Below are 20220 nucleotides of genomic sequence, written 5' to 3' on the forward strand. Positions count from 1 at the left end.
ATCCTATTGATTTTTTAAAGCTTCGTTGTTTTATTTACTTATTAGTTTTTGTTACTTTTGCAGAAGGTAAATTTTTCGTATGTTATTGATTTTTTTTTTTTTGCATACTACAGTCAGTACAGACTATTAGATACCCTGCTTTTATCGTCATTTTTCTAACGTTCCGTCTAATATGACGGGGAAGATTTGTTAAGACACAGATAGTAATTATTATTTATATGGTATTTAAAAAAAAAACTTTTTGAAGCGTTTATCCTCGTCTTTTTTTCTTTAAACGTTGTATTTTTGTGGTATGATGAAGATTTTCTTCCTTACAGTGAAGTTTCAATACAAGCAATTGCTTCTAAAGTGTTGAATTTGAATGCCAAAGGAAGCGACGATAAGGATGACACTTACTGAGAAAAGAAATCCGTATGAACCAAAGATATAGAATATCATATAGTCACAAATGACCTTTTGTGTTTTTCTTTAATAACTTCAAAGAAGCAGATAAGAGTTTAAAGGGTATTAAGGACTTTGAAAAAGTATTACTAACAACCAAGAGCATGAATGAGTATTGTGCAACGGACCTTTTGAATAAGTGTATTGGATGCATGTACGTATGGGTGCTGTAAGGTAAGCTAAAATAATTAACTAGAAAAGTATTGTATATTTTGTACTACACTAGTTTTTTTGTGTGGATAAATTTTTAAATATTCTTGAAAATTTAATTATTTGTTTATGAGCACCCTTTTCTGACAGGTGAGTATAATCTAGCCATACTTATGTAGCACTGAATTGCTTTGCACTTATGGTTACTCAGCTTGCACGATTTGATTTTTCTGGACTACTAAATTAACCTTAGACACGTTACTGCTGCATTATTATTTTTTAAATTTACATCTGTAAATTGAAACAACTATAATATAATAAGAATAACAAGAAATATTATTGAAAAAAGTTATTCTTTATTATTAATTTTAATGCGGAGTTGATTCGCCTTCCAAATCCGCCGTTGATTGAGTCTAAACAAAGGCATCTTTTTGAATATTGCACTTATCAGATTGAGTGCAGCTCAGTTCATTATCTTTTCCGTGGTTCCATCCATGTGTCATTGATGTACATACAGGGTCATAATATCGTTCTTCTGGATCCTTCCTAGAGCGTTTCTTTAAGTATAAGTACCTTCCTTTTCCTTCACGACTAATGCCTGTAAAAATATGTTTATGAAAGTGCAATCCATGTAACATAATGCAAATCAATAGGCATACCTTACACATACACACACACAAACACATATATATGATGCCGCCAACATACATAGGGGAGGGTGGCCCAAAGCGGGTAGGCCTTTGTATGCCCCCCCCCCTATGATAAGTTAGCAGCGATGAATACGCATGTCGTGCTTACCCGAACACCCCCGAGTTATTATTAGTCCCAGCAAAGCAGCATGAAGAGGCATGTCGCAATCAGGCTTAAAATGAAAAAAAAAAATGATACATTAAAAAAAAAAGATGTTTTGTAACTTGTGATTAGTCGAAGAATAGCTTATTTTTTTATTGTCAATAATAGTAACTTATTCTGACACTATCCACGTGTAAACTACGATGGTCATTCCGTTTTTTTTTTAATTATTAATTTAAGGTTATAATTATTGAAATACTTACCCGCTTTGGGCTCAATGTTAGGGCAAAGCGGGTTTTTCGCATGTTTATTAAGTTTAATAATAAATATTGGGTTTTAAATAATACAAAATTCACTTTTTATGTTCAAGTTCAAGAACTCTGCTACTTGATAAAACCGAAATTGTTGTGATAAAAATCCAAAAACTACAATTTTGAGCGTTCTTCGAAAACCAACCCGCTTTGGGCCACCCTCCCCTACATGCACACATATATACATACATACATACATACATACATACGTGCAAGAATCCGGTTTTGTGAAAATTAGAAATCAAAGATAAGTTTTTGCTTAGTTCATTTTTTTTTCCTTCCAAGAGAAAACCAAAACTTTTTATTTTATAGCGGCATATAGTGTAAACACTTCTAATGTTAAGTATCATTTTCACACGATCTTTAATAGACTGAATAAGAGTTTTATAGATTTTTTTTTAAATATTTGTACTGTACCTGCTTTAATCGAAGAAATAAGACGTTCAATTGCAGTATAATTGGGAATATTCAATTTACAGTGCTTACATCTCTTTTTCTACGTAGTTTGGTTGCTACCTATTATCGTCACCCTGGAGAAAGTTCAATATCGATGAAAAGCATCCCTGTACATTAGGCCTACTTTACGCAGAAGAATTCGGACACATCCCATGTCTCACTTCATTCAATGAGTTAGTTGTAGAAACTCCGGGGTAAACCAACTAAGGCAAATGGAGGAAATAATTCGCTAGATTTACATCGGGCGAATTGCCTTATCATTCTATGACACTTATGTTTTGCTCAACAAAAAAACTCTTTATTTTCAAGCAAATGATACGATGATGAAAAAGATTCTCTGTAATATATATAATCCACCCGTAAAACACTCAGATAAGAAAATAATGTCTGCCTATTTTTTCTTGTCATTAATAATTTTAGTTGGCTCAATTATTTAGAAACTGTACCTTGATGGCACTAATGTGTTCCAGCAAAGCCTGAAAACTTCTCACGCTTGAAAAAAAAAAGCGATTAATTTTTTTTATACCTAACATCTCTAAATGCCCTCAAAAAACTATCCTCAAATAAATTTTGCAGAATACCTTTACGATATCTGCGAGTAGATGCTTCTCAGCAACACAGGATGTAACTGAGAGCTGAGAAGAGATGATTTCTATGCTAACTCATGTTTAATATAACGACAAAGAATTTAAGGAATAATGCAAAAATGCTGAGATAGGCGATATCGTGTAAACGGTATTTAAATTATTACGTCGTGATTTTACAAGTTTTACGATTTTCGGATATAAAAACGTTTTACTGTAACGTAAGAATGAAGGCTTTCTTTTCCGGTGTCAATAATGTTGTGAGATTCCGAGCTGTTGTGCCGTGGTCTGAGTATTGTTTCCCTAAACGTTTCGACCGCATCTGCGGCGGTCATCTTCAGTGTTTACGTGGTCGAAGCTTCCAGGGAAGTGACTTTCTATCAACTAATGCAGATTTCGAAGTGTAATGTGCGAGAAATATATTCATCAGATATCTCTGATTTGTTCCATGATGTCTTAACGACAAAGTACTTCAAGATGAATAATACCATCTACGAGCAGAAGGACGGTGTAGCCATGGGGAGTCCATTAAGTCCTGTAATTGCCAACTGTTCTATGGAGAAATTTGAAGAAGTGGCTATCAGCACCGCAGAAAAACAAAGAAAAACAACAGACATGCTGGCTCAGATACGTCGACGACACCTTCGTGATATGGAACCATGGAAAAACGAACTACATCGATTTTTGACTCACATAAACAGCTGACTTGAAAAAATTGAATTTACTATGGAAACCGAAAATGACGGGAAGTTGCCTTTCATGGACGTCATGGTCAACCACAGAGTTCACGGATTTATCATGAGCCTACACATACGGATCGCTATCTGCGCAAGGACTCCATCCTCGACAGAAGAGGAGTGTCCTGAAAACTTCATTCCTCAGGGCCAACAGAAACTGCGAGCCAACTGTTATTCAGAGGGAACAATTCGCACTTCACAAATGTCTTTGGAGCTAACGGCTTTTCAAAGCAAGAAATTTAAAGATCGTTCCACCGCAAAGTTGAAAGACAACTTTCTAAAGAAGCAGCGGATAAATCTTTAGCCTACCCTTCTTACATTGAAGACGTCACCAACAGAATCGAAAGATTTCCGCGCAAACACAACATCAAGACTTTTTTTATGCCTACCCATCGAATCAGCGACTTACTAGTGTAAGATGCGAGAAACCCTTTACCCGCTGCAGGAATTCACAAGATTCCCTGTTCCTGCGGATCGGCCGACATTGGAACAACAAAAAAGAAGCCTTAATACAAGAATAAATTTAGGCGCCTTTTTCATTATATTTTTCTGCTTAAAATTTGAGAAAATTTTGCAAAAAGCGGATTTTTTTTTTCTAATTCAGAAAAAGTCTGCAGGCCTCCTCAAATATCTGCGACGGTTGTAACCAGGATTGCCAGACGTCTCGGATTTCAAGGGACAGTCACGTATTTTGAAAAATTGTCCCGCGTCCCAAGGAACTTCCATACGGGACGACTAAAGTCCCGTATTCTAGCTGATAACATTATTTTACAGAACGAGACATTTTTTTAAGAGAAAAAAATAAAGTGAAACAAAAAATGAAACGATCAATAAGAAAATCATGTGGCAGCAAACGCAAAAATTATTTTCCATCTGATTTGGTTTGTTTGTTTTTGTTTTGGTGGCAGAGCATGAGGACTGAATGGTTGCTTCTTCTTTGGTCATTGACTATGTTGGAAATATGATTTCTGCGCATGCGTCGTCAATCGCAAAGAAATTGATTTTTATACTTTTAAAAGCGACTTTTGCGAGGTTTAATGCTTTGTTGCGATTGAATTTTTCAGATTGATTATGATTAGACGGCTCAAAAATATCTCCCCCCCCCCCCCTTTTCACTCCTAGAAGCCTGTCCCGTATTTACTGTTCTTAATTCTGTTGTAACGTCACGCTGCTTCTGCTACCGGTTTACGCAAGTAGAAATAAGAAATGCAGACAAGTTTTTCAGGATTACGATGACTACCTTTTTCCACGAAAAAAAAAAAAAAAAAAGAAATAAAAAAAATAAAAAAAAGGATTTGTGTGCAATTCCATGAGCATGCATTCCAGTACAGTATTAAAATTCAGGAAACTTTTGTGGTAAATATACTGTAAAATGGGTTGTTTACATTACAGAAAAAAATTTACAGAAAATTGTACCGAAAAAATTAACGACTGCATCGCCAATTGATACACCACGTAACCTACAGTGCGAAGCACATAACACCGTATTTCCTCCTATGCTATTGTGGGACTGTTGTAATCGGCAAACTGATTTTTGAAGGCATTTTTTTTTTTCAATTTTCAGGGACATAATTTTATTTTGTGGGATTTTTCCATTGGGTTTTGTTTTCCTTATTTCTACAACAGTTGTTTCTGTTCTTATGGTTGAAGATAGTTACTTATCTAAGTAAATAATTTCATTGTTCGTATTATTCAATTGTGATATTATTCTTTATAACATTTTTATTAAAGTCTTGTTTAAACGGCAAAGCATTTTAAATTGCAGAAAAAAAAATCACTTCACTCGCTAAAGGGCGGGGTTTCGGCAGCATGATTGCTTGGTGCGTTAACAGATGAACAAAGATTATTTTTAGTTTTAACGCTAAAGCTTATCTCTTTATGCGTTTTGGCGAATAGTTTTAAATTCCAAAGACACTCTAATAGGTTTTTGAAAACATTGTTAATTACTGTCAGAGGTAGATACGCATAGATCGTATAGATAGATAGATAGATAGATAGATAGATAGATAGAAAAATGCAGAGGTTGATATAGTAGATGGACAGCAAGAAAGAGACATGCCCGTTATTTAAGGAACTTCAACGGGGTGTCAATGCCCCCCCCCCCCCACATACACACCATGACTTTGAAAAAACAATGCTTTCAAGTAAAAGTAGAAGTGTTTTTTGTTATTTTTCGACAAAATTTGCATGAAGAGCAAGCAGTTTGTGTCTCCCCTCCCCCCTTTAAAAATATTCCAAACGACGGAACTGGAGATAGATCTAGAAAATATTTTATTTAAATTAATAATGATATAGATATAGATTGACTGATACCGCCACGAAACTTATTTAAGCAGCCGCCGAAGGCGGCAACATTGGCGTAAAAAGGCAGATGATAATATTGATATATAGAGAAAAACATTGATTAATACCGTCGCTAAATTGTCTATGCAGCCGCCGAAGGCGGCAACCCTGGCGTAAAAAGGCGGACCAGCTGGTCGCCGAAGGCGGCTAGTACAAGAATAAAAGAACACCGAAGGAATTGCTGTCCGGGTCCCACTGAGAAATCAGCAGTCGCGGTACACTATTTTAGAGATGGGACCCACGACATTAAATTCCGACACGAAACGAAAATACTTTCAAGGACTCCCTACTCTTACGCCAGATTAAACAGAGAAGCAATCGAAAACAGCCCAACAATTTCAACAAAAAGGAAGAAGGAATTAAGATAAACAAACTCTGGCATGCTGCACTTAGACATTAACCTGAGATTTACTTTTAGCCAACCAGAGACAGCCACGGATGTCCAGCAGCCAATCTCCAACCAGAATGAAGAGAGCTCAAGTTTCAGCCAACCAGAAACAAGGACGTACGTTCATCAGCTCATCCTGGCCCAAAACGAAGGGAAAGCTAGCTCTTCCCAAATAAAAAATGACAACACTTTGAAATCTGCATCAGTTGATAGGAAGTCGCTTCCCTGGAAGCTTCGAACACGTAAACATTGAAGATGACCGCCGCGGATGCAGACGAAAAACTTGGGAGAACAACAATCAGACCACGGCACAACAGTCGGAATCTCACGACATTGTGTTTTACTGTAACGTTTATGGAACATGTCTCTAGTATTTGCTGCTTGTGAAACGTACATGGCTGCTTTATTTGTGATCTCATACATAGAGAAGAACAGACATCAATCTCTTTTCGTAATTATTCCAAATCTCCCACCTGTATTTTTTAGTTTGTCATTGATCTTTAAAGTCATTTGTATGAAATAGTACCATGCAAATGTTCTCCTTTTAACTAAATCACAAACTAATGCTCTCTTTAAAAAAAAAAAAAAAACTTGGTGTTGGCATCAAAGAAATTCGATTAATGCAGTTTTCCCTAAGAACTTCATAAACAATACTGAATCCGCGTGACATTGGGGCGCTTTTTGCCTCTAAAATTGACTTGATTTTTTTTCATAAAATTGCAATAAAAACGGAAAACAAAGCAAAGGCATTGTGATGCAGTCCTTTTAGAGTTTTTAAATTACCTTTTAACCTAATACATCTCTTCAGTCCTACCGGATATGAATATTACCTTCATATAGAGTGTTTCTCACATCTTGTGGCTGTGATTTCATCTGTGCTGGTTGGTCTAAAACTCTTATGATTGTGGTAGTTCCGAGAGCTCCAGTCCGAGGCCAAACTATCTTAGAACCTTTGTCGGATGTCTGGTACATTCCACAAGTGCAGCCATTCTCGATCAGTTCCTCATAATCTGCTTCTTTCTCACCTGCCAAGGCTTTTTGCTTTTTTGATTCATAATCTGAATACCATTTCCTGCGAATCTAATGAAATAACAAAAATGGGTAGATGTAAAACATAAAAGGCACATTAATTACTACAGAGGAGTATAATTTCAAAGTTTTTATGAAAATATTTTGCTCATTTTATGTATGGACAATAAATGAAAAGATCGTAAGAAAAAAAGCCGTTGACGGGAATTAGGTTATAAATTTCTACTCAAGGATTGATTTTTTCTTGGTTTTATTGTTAATCTCTTGTTTTGACTACTTAAACCAATCTAATGTCTTTTCCAAAGATTTTTACATCCAAACCTTACATTTTTTCTGAATTGAAAAAAGGGGTACCCTTGAAACCCTGAAACACAGTTCTGCAACTGAGTGCAAGTTAAATAGCATTTTCACTCTAATATAGCATTTATTACGCTGCTTTTTTATTGTTATTTTAAAGTGATTTTTTTTTTGTTATTTAACGTATTTACAGAGCTTATTTTTATTAACTTCTTTTTCTATAGTTTGTTTGTTTTCTTAAAATTAAATAAATTTATTGAGTAATTTTATTTATTTTTTCTCCAAAATATAAACTTCACCTTATTGGTTTTTTAATTCACTGCTTTTCTTCGGTTTTTCGATAAGGCAATTTCGGTCGGATTAAATGTAATTTGTAAGTTTTTATTTTCTTAGTACACTTTAAATACTTAAATATGGTACATAACAAGCCATTGCAGATTTTAGGTCTTTTGGCGATTTATACAAAGTGTTTTACATTGAATGTCTAGATTTTTTTTAAAGTAACGTCAAAGAAATTGTAAACTTCTGCTTATGGCGAGTCCAACACCTATAACCATGAAATTTGGTACAAAGTTACTTAAAGCTGCGGGGGTTTGCCCCTCGGAATGTTTTTCTTAAAACTTGAATTAGTTTTTATGTAATTGATTGTTATAGGTAAATTTCCCATAAATTGTCTATTGAATTGATGAAAAGTTTCCCCACACCCATTAAAATTATATATCTTCAGAAAAAGCTTTATTTCCTGCATCAGATTATAATCGTTCCAATATTCTAAATTATTATGAACAGCAAATTTAAGGGTTTATATTTTAGTGGAAGTCAGACCAATAAATTCAAGCATGCAAGTAAAGCGTGAAATGTTATTAGATAAAATTAGAAACGACTTTCTCTTTTTGCACAAAATTTCCGTCTTTTAATTTTCATGAGCCCCTTAGTGCCTATAGCTGTGCAAGTTAGTATAGGCAAAGTTGGAACCGGACGAAGGTGTGTGTATATATATATATATATATATATATATATATATATATATATATATATATATATATATACAGGGGCGGACTGGCCACGACTGGCCAGGTAGGCTAGTCGGGGATCCCCGACTGGGGATACATTTTTAAACACATTACACATCACATTTAACACATTTTTAACATTTTTAAAGTGTCATTAAAAATAAATATATAAAAACATGTAATTCGTTTAATCTGTGTAAAAAAAAGCGTTTGGAAACAGGTTTATTTTTTTCCACGCTAAGCAGGGAACAAAGTAAATAGCCGAAGTTTACCACGTACGAACGCTTTCCTCTCTTTTATCAACTTTCTCTCTAGTTTTTGGAGCTCTGTGGGCCATGGCCCCCACATTGAGGAAACGGGAGGGGACCAGAAAAATTGGTGTCCGACGCGGCCCGGAAAAGCGCCCGGGATGAAAAAAGTGGGTTAAAAACTCGTATTTGTACTTCTGTTAACAAAAATTGACGGGACTTGCACCATTAGACATTAGACAAAGCGGCCCCGGCACTGCTATAAATGTGTGGATCATGCTTTGGGGTGTTGATACATGAGCACGAGCAGGAGCATACACGGAGGGGAGGGGGTGGAGAGAATGGACAGCTGTTGGCCCGGCTCTGATCCTGAGGAAGGCTTGAGATTTTTTAAATGAGGGGTGAAATATATGTAGTGACGTAGGGAGTAAACAAGAAAGAGGGAGGCCCGTAAAAGTCATTTGTGACGTACCCCAAAATTTCTGTGCACGGACCTGGTATTCACTGGTTGTAACAGATTCAACTAAATGCTGTCAGTTGGCAAGATATTTCATTGGTCTATTGTAAATTATCGCTATACGAGTATTTTCATGTCCGATCGCATACGGGAAAGCTAAATCAAGTCTGGACTACGAGAAACTGAATTTGAAACAGAACAAAATTTCGATTTCGAGAGAGCTCCTGAACTCATGTGGATTTAGGACTGAATTCCGGGGTGCTGGGGAGGGCAAGTTTTTTTTTTTTTTTTTTTGAGCTGCATTAATTGAGGAGTAATTTATCAAAAGGGAACATGTCCCCCATTGTTAGAAAAATTCATTTTATGATATTTTTTAAATCTTTCAGACGACCTTTATCAAATCACTTACTCTCAAGAAGTCCGAACGTGGAAAATCCTATTTTACTCGTAATTAAGGGTAAAGTGTGGCTTTTTGATCAAAAGGTGACAAATCCGTCCTCTGCACGTTTTATTTTGAACAAAAGGGGACCCTGAAAGAATCTGTAGTACGAAGACTTTTAGATTAAAAAAAACACATGTCCGAAATCCTCAAATTTTAATCTACAAATTTTAGGTTTATGTACTTCGATAAGAGAATGTGAGAAGGTGAAATATTAGAGTTTTGGGGAAATTGGAATTTTCAACATTCAGGTTTTTGTTCAAAAGAGCACATATCCAAAATTAAGATGCCGATATCTCTTTTTTTTTAACAAAAACATTTCTTACTCTGGCCCTTTGATTTGCTGTGCTTTTGTGCTCAATTCTGTACCCAGAGGAGTTGATAAAACTATTTTGCTCTTACCTTAATTCGTTTTTCTCACCTCCTGAACAGTTTTTGAAACTGGATATGTTCCCTTTTTATAAATTAGTCCTCGGTTGTAATCAGGGCCAGAATTATGCTTAAGGGGGTACCTAAGTTATTTCAGATATGTGTTCCCTCTGTAGTCTAAAAGTCACCAACTATACTAGCCTTAAGTCTACAATTGAGAACTTTGATGCAACAACCAGTTCAGTCCAAACTTTTTTTTAAAATTCATTTTCGCGTGTGGCCGATAGTATAGAATCTTCGATTGGTGCTGCAACGGAAACCAAATATAAGATTTAAATATCGAAAAATTGCCAGACAAAATCCTCGAAACTTCGCCGTTCCCTTAAAGTCACTAAACATAGCCTAAAATTTCACATTTTGAAATTTTCGTGGGAGAGCTCCGTAACCCTTTTATAAGCACTATAGCCAAAAATCGATTTCAGTTTCAGAAAAAATGCCGTGCGTTAACCAGTGTTTCCCAGTGCGCTTTCAGATAAAAGGGTACTGTTTAGAGAAGTTTTGTAAAACACAAAAGGTGCTTCTTTTACTTTTTGGTTTTCTAGGTACATACAATGTTCAAGTGTTTTCCATAGTAATTATTTTTAAAATATTGAAAAGCTTTTTGATGTTTAGTTTTAAAGGTAATGCAAAAAATATTCAGATATATTCTAATCAGATTCTTGTGGACAAGTTATTGAAACGAAAGAGTGACGTTTCAGGGACAGGCTTATGTGAATATCCAAAATTTTGAGCCTAATGTGATGTGAATATCCAAAATTTTGTGAATATCCAAAATTTTGATATTCACAAAATTTTGGATTGAAATTATGTGAATATCCAAAATTTTGAGCCCTTTCAAAAGGTAGCTTTTTGCACAAAAGCTACCTTTTGAAAAAAAATAGCTTTTGTGCAGTTTTGTCTAAATTTTTAAGGGGCAAGGAGGGATAATCAAGTTAAGGTTGAAAAGTTAGCTTAAAAGCGGAAGGGCACAGCGTTCTCCTAAAAAATATGGGGGGAAACACTCAAGAAACCTGTTCCCTTTCCTTTTAATGTTTTCAAACACATTATTAGGTTATGATTTTGAAATTCCAAAGTCGAAAAATTAAGAAGGATAGTCGCCGGATTCCCTATAGTAACTAAATGCAGTTTAAAATTGGGTAGAGTATACTTCAGTTTTTAAATGCTTCCAAATGAGATCACTGAGCCTCCTTCTCTCTCAAGCGTGACCAATGAGAGTTTTTCGTTTTTTAATAGTTCAAAATCGAAACGTTTTCGTAGAGAGCTCCCGATGCTTCCATGTTCCATTAATTTTACCAAGAGTAACCTAAAATTGTATTTCTAGAACTTCCCATTTTGGAGAATTTTTGGGAAGAGCCCTCAGCATCCCATTGTAAACAAAGATACCCAAAAATAGACTTCAATTTTGAAAAAAAAAAAGAAAAAGTTAAAAAAAAAAAAAAAAAAAAAAAAAAAACAAAATCGTGGGGGAACCCTTTCTTTTTCCTGTCTTCAACGTCACCGAAAATTGTAAAATTACGCTTTTTGACATCAACTTTGAAAATATCGCTTGGAAGGGAACTCTAGAACCCTTTCCCCCCAATTTTTTTCTCTTTATGCCTTATACAGATCAACCAATTTCGAAAAATGTAGGGGGAATTTACCTGATTCCTCCCTTTCCTCGTGTCCTTCCTATGTTGTCAGTATAGAAGCCTAAAGATGTGCCTTTTCAGACTTATACCATTAGTATCCTTTGAAGACACATAAAAAATGTGTCAGTGTTAGCTTTATTTTACGTTTCACAATTTTCATTTTCTAGAACTTTAAAACTTGATTTAGAAACTTAAAGGGAAATAGGAACTATAGCGGTTGTTTAATGTCTTTTCTCGGCTCGTAAGAATCGCCATCTGGTACTGATTAATTCAACTTTTTTAATTTACAGAATATTGATCTATCTGTAATGAGCTCTTTACATAAAGTTATTTTTTGTGAGAGAAAGGGGGGAGGATTTTTCTTTTGTTCTAAACGTAGGCGCATTTCAAGCTGATAGACGATTTAAATCTTCAAGAAGGTTATAAAGCAATCTTCTTTGGTTAGTGAGTGTCAGAGAGCACCGGGTGTAGCCCCCTTGTGGAACACAAAGAAAACACTCATGTGAATGCTTTAACTTATTTTAATTAATTAAGGTTACAATGAAACAATAGTTGTTCAAGTTTCTATAGATATTTTCTGTATGACCTTCCAGTGAAACGGAAAATTATTTTGTGGTACTTTGTCCCCCGCCACAATCCTTAGAGGGTTGAGGGAGTGATTCGCTCACTTTAGTTATCCGCTTATTCAGTGTATAGCCTCAATTTTCCCTCTTAAAAAAAAATAGTGACCCTAACACGTTATTTTTCAGAAACTAACGCAGGAAAAAATCACAAGGGGTTAGATCTGCGGAAATCGGTGACCAACACAGGAATGTCATATTTTTTTGACCTAGTACGACCACTGAGAAGAATTAGATATACATTTAGTACATCTGCTGTAAGAGCACGACTAATCCAACCATGGGGTAAACTATCGAGCTGAAACTGCTTCGCATACTGTTCAATGCTGTGACTATGCGATGGTTTTTTAACCCACCCAACAAATATCCCAACAAATGTTACCACTATAGTTATTAAAAAATTCGCAACTCCAACGAACTATAGGGGGCACTGCAGTCACTGTCTAATGGCGGACGAAAAAAATAAAACAAACGCACGTGGTAACGAAGAAAATGCTAATAAGCGTAGTAAATTTTGTTCGTATGCATGATTTTTTCGTTTTATTCTTTTTAAATTAATTTTCAAAGTCTTGTTGATATTCTGGCCCACGTAGAAAGAAATGAAAATTCAAGAAGCATTACTAAACGTCAAACATTAGTGCAAACTACGTAGTTCGTAGTTCTAAGCAGCCATTTTCACGATGTTGAATTCGATATTTATCAATTCTTGATAAAACTAAATAATAATTGTGGCCTGACAAGAATAACAATTAATGCTAGAAAATTTAATATGACATTACAAATTATTACCAAACGAAGATGATACTTCTTTGCTTTGCTTGGCTAGCGCTTAGTGTTTTGCATTTGTAGCTGAGGTCTTTCTCTCGAATTCCCGAATCGGTTAATTTAAAATTTTTCTGTTTCAATGTTTCTAATTCCTGAGTTACGATTTAATTATGTCATGTTATGCAAATCATCTACAAAATTCTTCCGGATATATGGTGGTAGTTTTCTTTTCAGTTGATTGACCATTATTTCTTTTTACTTATCGAATTCTGTAATCTTACTACCATTTTATTCCACTCATGATAAAAATTAAAAATAGTTTAACTAAAAACGCGAAATCTCGCCAAGGCTACTTTGCTCACACAATGCTAAAGCTATAACCCTGAACATATTTGGCGAAACTTTTCAGCTGATAATAAAAGGAATCAAGTAAATTCTTTCTCGGTTAAACATTTTTCATTTTTTCTACGATAATATATTCAAGAAAATATTTTGCATACTGTCCATTCCAACTAAATGCTGCTGTAAAATATGGTCAGTTAAATTAATTTAAGATTAAAAAAAACTCATATTCTTACAAATTCACACAAAACAATATTTTTTTTTACCTTGTATAACGTTATCTAAGTTTGTTAATGTAGAGTTTTTGCTTTCACCATTTCTCAATCAACTCATATTTTAGAAAGGAATAAGGAAAACTAACATTATTTTGAGAAGCTCGAGAATACTACTAAGGGACGAATTAATTTCTATAACTGAAAGCAAACTAAGACACATCGATTGTGTTAATAAATACTCAGAACAAACTGCCTGTGTTTACGTCAACAGACACACGTGGAACGCAACGTGGCAATATTTTAGTTTCTTCGGCAGTTTTGTAAATCACCGCAAGGTAGCGTATTCGAGCGCTGGAGTTGCGAATAGCAACTCACCTAGTAAATAAAAGATAGCAATGAAAGTTTCAATAAATGTAGAGTTCAAGAGAAAATGGCAACAACAGTTTCAGTAGTGCGATTTTTCTTTTACTCTGGCACACCCCCACATTACGATAAATCCTCCATTCTATCAATATATCGGGTTTTGATTGGAAAAATATTAGATTAATATTATTTCAATTGTGTATTTTAATATTTTTAAAAGGGTTATGGTAACGTGTTCACTTAGCGATAAATAATGGAACATTCGGATTATTTTATTCCATTTTAATGAAGATTTAACATTGTTAAATTAAAACAACTTCATTTACTTTAAACTAATTTCCTTTATTTGATTTAAGTACTGACTTTTTATTTATTTGGCGGATTATTTTGAATTTCATTGTAACCTTTAATGCTATTGTGGCCGAACGTATGTATTTGGCAGGATTTTTTTATCATGAAACCGAGCAAATTGCGTAGTTTCAAATTTATTTGCCCAGCTAATCAAAAAAAGCATTTATTTACTACGTTGCGAAAATCAAAGTTACTAAAATTAAAAATTTAACGTTGGACTTTAAACAAAGCAAGTCAATAAATAAGAAATTGAACCAAAATAAGGTATAACTTTGATATAGCCCCCAAAAAAATTACACGCCAAATCTGGCACTCCCTACAGATTTTTTAGGGTTGCTGTTTCTTATTTTGGTATTGCCAATTTAGGTTTTTTCAGCTTTTAGGTTTTTGCTGTTGCCAAATTCAGCATTTTCTTGTATTTTGTACCATTTTCTGAGGGTTTTTTTTTTTTTTTAAGTTTTGTGGCAACAAAGTTTTGGCGAGAAAAAAAAATCGCCACATTTCCGATTTGGGGGATATATTAAAGTGGTTCCCAAAATAATAATAATTCCACCAAATAATTAATTTTGCCACTAAAACACAAAAGTATCCGTCAAATGAAAGAACAAAACAATAACAAGAAATGTTCAACTAAAATTTTAAATTAAAGTATGAGGAATAAAACTGGCAACAGCTATTTCAATAATGGGTAATTTTGTCGCCAATTTAGCATGCTCCACGTGATGAAAATGACCTCAAATTTTTGATATTAGGGGACATTTTTATGTTCTGACTTTTAAAATGCAACTTTGCCCATGTTTATTTGATCACTCAAATTCTTAACAATTCTTATATTGTCGGGGAAGATTTCGATAATTGGGAATCTGGCGATCTTCTTCATTGGCGTCAATTTTTGGCTCCAGCGCCTGCGCGAGAGGTATTTTTCTCTGCAAACCAAAACAAAGAGATCGAAAACATCTATTCACATAGGATTACTACAAATCAGCAGGATTACCAAAATTAAATTATTTGCGTCGAAAATAGGACGACCGCGCCAGATTCTTAATTATCGAAATATTCCCTATTGTCGCATTAAAATGTACTTACCTTCTCTTCCTTGTTTAAAGCTTCCGTCCAACATTTATAAAATGCAGGTTCAAATATATCGTCCCACGCCATACATAAAATTTGTAGAATACTTAATTTTGAAAATAAATTTTTAGATCATTTAAAATTTAAAAGAAAGGTGCACATAAAAGCCGAGACAATAGTGTGCCTAGCTGTAGTTTCAGAAAATAATCTTAACCATTCAAAGATACACATTTTTCCTCGCGCCAAGTGCAATTCTTCACTTATGGATCACATGATATACGTCACACTGAAACTTCCGTGCTTGAGAAAGTATTAACAATCTGCGAAGATGATAACTCGCACGCAAAGCAATTTTGTAGACGTGCTCGAGGCATTTTAACAATTTCAGGATTGATTTCTGTGATAATCTTACAATTTTCCAGAAGTTATTTGCCAAGTTTTAAAGAAAACGTCATTAAAACTTACAAGAAAAGTATGAATAAAAAAAATCTTAGCAAGAGCATCACATTTACGAAAGAATTTACCCATAGCATTAACATAACTAGAAAGCTAAAGAAGAATGTTAGATATTCGTAATTACATAAAGTCAATTACTCTTGTCCTGTATAAACGTAATTGCTTCTTTAAAGAAGAATATACAAGCTAGGATCGCTATATATATATCGTATATTTCGGGACCTTATTACAAACTAAAGTTACTAAAAATGAGATTAGAGATCATAACAGCATACATAGTCCTGGCCCCACAATGTATGCCCGAAAAAATTTTTAGGTTCAGAGATTTTCTCTTTGGAATCTTGATCTGTAGGCGTTTTAATGTGAGAATATCTTGAGTAGACATGTTGAATCATGCGCGAAATGAATATACAGGCCATCAAAGAAAGCTGCCATTTTGGTTCACTTGCTCAATACATTTTTCGCACCGGGCGTACCTCCAAATTTGCTTTTAGTTTTGAACTGCAGTTTTTGGATTTCAGGAAGTAAATTAATGTATTAATTACGTCATAAAAGCCGCTCTGGCTTTTTTCACAATTTTACGTGGAGATATGTCTGACATTTGTTGTTGAATATTCTGGTTACTAAAAATTGTGCAAAAATTAATGAATAAACCAGAATGCTCCTTTTTAACTCAGGTTTATCACGTACATGTTTCTTTAACAACACAATAAAGGAAAACTACAAGAGTAGTTAATTTTAAAAAAGGTTACGATCTGTTTTTGCATTGCATCTGTGTAGTGATTGAATCATTATTTGACATTTTCCTCATCCTTTGAGCCAAGAACATCCTGAACCATCTTTAATCACATCGCAGAACTTCTCTTGTGGTCTAAAATCAACATCTTATAATGATTTTCTCAAGATGCATTCTGCTGTCTTCTCAGCTTCTTGTGAGTGAATAGCAGCAGCAAGGACTTTTGAAGATAAATGACTAGAAAATACCCACAAAGGTTCATTCTTTCTTTCGGAAACACAGAAAAGAATTCTTTCATTACACGTTGTTACGAAAACTAGTTTTATTTCATTAATATAAACCAATGCATGTTCATCTACATTGAGCATTGAGCATCAATTCTTTTATTTCTGAAAAAAATAAATTCATGCCCAGCATTTAAAAGAGGCTTTAATATTTCATTTCCCTTTTTAAACAATTCAAATTTTGAAGGTAGATGTTGCGCAGACTGTGTATTGGTACCTGACTAATATACTTTCCAATCTAAGCACTTATACAGTTTGGATGTGCATATAAATCCGCAGCAGAAACAGTCATATCGCTGTTAAGATCTGCTACTCTGTAGAAAACTTCGACTTGATTTGGACCTCCTTCATTACTTTCCAAATTTTCTAAAACTTTCTTTTCACTTTCAAAATAACTTGTCCGTGCATTTTTTACTACCATTTTTTTCAGCGTTTTCCCTCATGAGTATTTCTTGTCGCGTTTCTGCAATGACACCCTATATTTTCTTGCAGCGTTTTTCAATATTGCGTCTTTGCGTATTTCAGCATCTTCACAAACTCGTTTTTATCCAGAGAACATAATTTTTCTCTTGATTTCTTTTGACACATAATACATTTTTGTTTGTCAAAACTGTCTTCAGATGTCTTCAATTGCACACCTAAACTTTCTGAACTCAGTTTAGAAATATCAGCCATTGCTTAAATAGTTATTGTCACAGAAAAACGTGAAACAAAAAGTTTTTGTAGCTGTGGAATATTTTCACTCGAAAACAATTACTTTGATAGCAGACGATAAATAACCTTAAACAGTGCCGCAGCGAGGGGGGGGGTAAAAACACCCCCAAGAGCCATTGGTTTTAACATAAATGCAAATTATAATACAGTAGCTTATGAATATGAAAGGGCTGTTTTGATCAAAAACACCTTCATAAGGTATTTTTGATCAAAAATTCCTCTTTAGAAGGTATTTTTGATCACAAACTCCTTCAGAAGGTTTTGCTGGATGCGCTAGTGACCTTGAAAAATATTGAGCCGCTATCATTAATGGACTGTAAAAATATTTTGCGCAGGATTCAACGTGTCTACCCAAGATATTCTCATATTAGAACACCTACAGATCAAGATTACAAAGAGAAAATCTCTAGACCTAAAATTTTTTCGGGCATACATTGTGGGGCCTGGAATAACATCCAGCATCATATGAAAGATATGTCTCTAATGTGCTGTTGATGCACTACTCATAGAAGGATGCATGCAGTTACATTCTAAAAAAATATAACATTTCGATATGTGGGAGCCTTGGCAGTTTTCCTAATATTTTTCAATTTGACACCAAAGACTTGTATTTCGGCGTGAAGAATGTTCGACTTTGCTGACATTTCCAAAATGAAATGATTAATCTGAACCCAAAACTCTAAAACATAGAAATATTCCCATGCTCTATAATATTATATATGCAACTCATAACAGAAGTAAAGAGTAAATTATAGACATAAATGCCCTTCTATTCAGCGTACCTATTTAAATTATCGATAGCTATACTGCTGTGTGCAGGTAAACGGCAGTATCTGCAAAAATAAGTTTCGAGTTATTTGAAGAAACGTGTGGTGGATTCAATACTAACAATAGGAAAATGTTGGAAAAAGACGTTTCTTTCGCGCCTTTTTTTCAGCGGAAACCAAATAAGCGAGCTTGTACATTAAAGATGACTTACAATAGATGACAAAAATGCAAAAAAATGAAAAATGAAAAATTTGCAGTTACTGCCCTTTACCTGCACACGGCAGTATAGTTAAATGCTCACAGAACAGAAAATATCATGTGTGCACCATGTGATTTCCTTGTACACCACTTAAATAATCCTTGTATTTTAACAACTCAACAGAAAGGCTTTGAATACTTATACACGCACGTTAAAAATTGTACTTTGTAAGTGCAAAACTTTCTCAATGATCTGGTATATGCACAGAGTAAAGAAATTACTATGTAAATTTCTTTAAAATGTAAATTTATTTACTCTATGGGCATATGCGTAGAAAGGTACACTAAACACTTTCATTTAAAGTAAATCTTAACCACCGGTTTCATTCAAAAAGTTTCCTTTAATATTTCACGATATTACACACTAATGTCTGTTCTGCAAATGTCAAAGGGAAAAAAAGGCTAATGTTAGAATAAACATAAATTCCATAAAACTGTGTAAAGCCATGAAAAAAAAAGAAACATTATAATTTACATACAGAAGAATTGTTTAGATAGTGTTTTTTTTTTTTTTAATAAGAATTTCCTATAATTATAAAAAATCTACTTTCACTACGATTATTACAACTATACTACACCAGGTTTTTCTTTTAATATCCAAACATGAATGATTTGTTTGTTACAAAAAATGCATATAAGCTTTTGTGCTTCCAAATCATTTTGTAAATCATGCCTTTTGTGAGTGTACTCAAAATGTGTTGTATATTGCATTCCGTTTTCATATTAGTTTATTATTAATCTTTAATCGCCTGAAAAACTTATTTTTACTGCTACGTTTAACCTGTTGTGTTTATATCCTTCTCTTTCTGTGATTTTATAATAAATATGTTACTCCCCTTGAATGAACTGGGTGCTCCAAATAAGACAATCCCCACCTTCCCCGTCACACGCATCGTTTTTCTGTGTAGAATTGTAATTTTCATTTTCATCAGAAAGCCTACTTTCTGATAAAGTTAATAACCCGCAAGCAGTTTGCTATCAACAGGTAAGTGTAGTAAAAGTTATTAAAAAAGAGTTGTGGAAAATTCCAGATTTTACAGGAAATTTTTTTTATTCATATTCCACACTACAAAAAAAGTTATTTTTTTAGAATGACTATAGCTGCTATAATTTGCGTAGCTGACGAATTTAAAAAGAAAAATATCGTTGTGTACACCATTTTTTCATGTGATGTGATAAGGCTTGAAAAGGTGATTGTATTCCATTGGGCCTTATTTGGGTTTGATTGAGACACCGAAGGATTGTGCAGGATATCATCACATGTTCCACAGATGTGCACGAACTGTGCACTGGAGTGATCAAAAAATAACAGAAACAACATTTAGAGCCCCGAATGTAACGATTACTTTTTATATATTTGTTTTGAATATTTATTTTTTTAAATTTTTGAGTTTATCAAATGAGGCAGTGAGAAGCAAAGGGATGTAAGTGGACATTTTCAAGTTTTGAGTAAAACGTGTTTAAAGATAAAATCGCAGGTAGGTTTTCATTGATTTTTTCCTAAATCATGCTGTATAACAGCAACTACCAGGGCT

At 34.2% G+C, this 20220-nt stretch overlaps 1 protein-coding gene across 1 annotated transcript; it reads right to left on the reverse strand.

Annotated features, from left to right (window-relative positions):
- Positions 1-1004: 1004 nt before the first annotated feature.
- Positions 1005-15635, reverse strand: LOC129216821 (protein ATP6V1FNB-like). The gene is made up of 3 exons (XM_054851041.1): positions 15485-15635; positions 7033-7282; positions 1005-1189 (listed from the first exon to the last, which is right to left on the reverse strand). Exons 1-3 carry the CDS (start codon positions 15554-15556, stop codon positions 1005-1007), a joined length of 507 nt encoding a protein of 168 aa, XP_054707016.1. The 5' UTR covers positions 15557-15635.
- Between the last annotated feature and the right edge of the window lie 4585 nt (positions 15636-20220).

This window comes from Uloborus diversus, chromosome 1 (assembly GCF_026930045.1).
Source record: "Uloborus diversus isolate 005 chromosome 1, Udiv.v.3.1, whole genome shotgun sequence".
NCBI lineage: Eukaryota > Metazoa > Arthropoda > Arachnida > Araneae > Uloboridae > Uloborus > Uloborus diversus.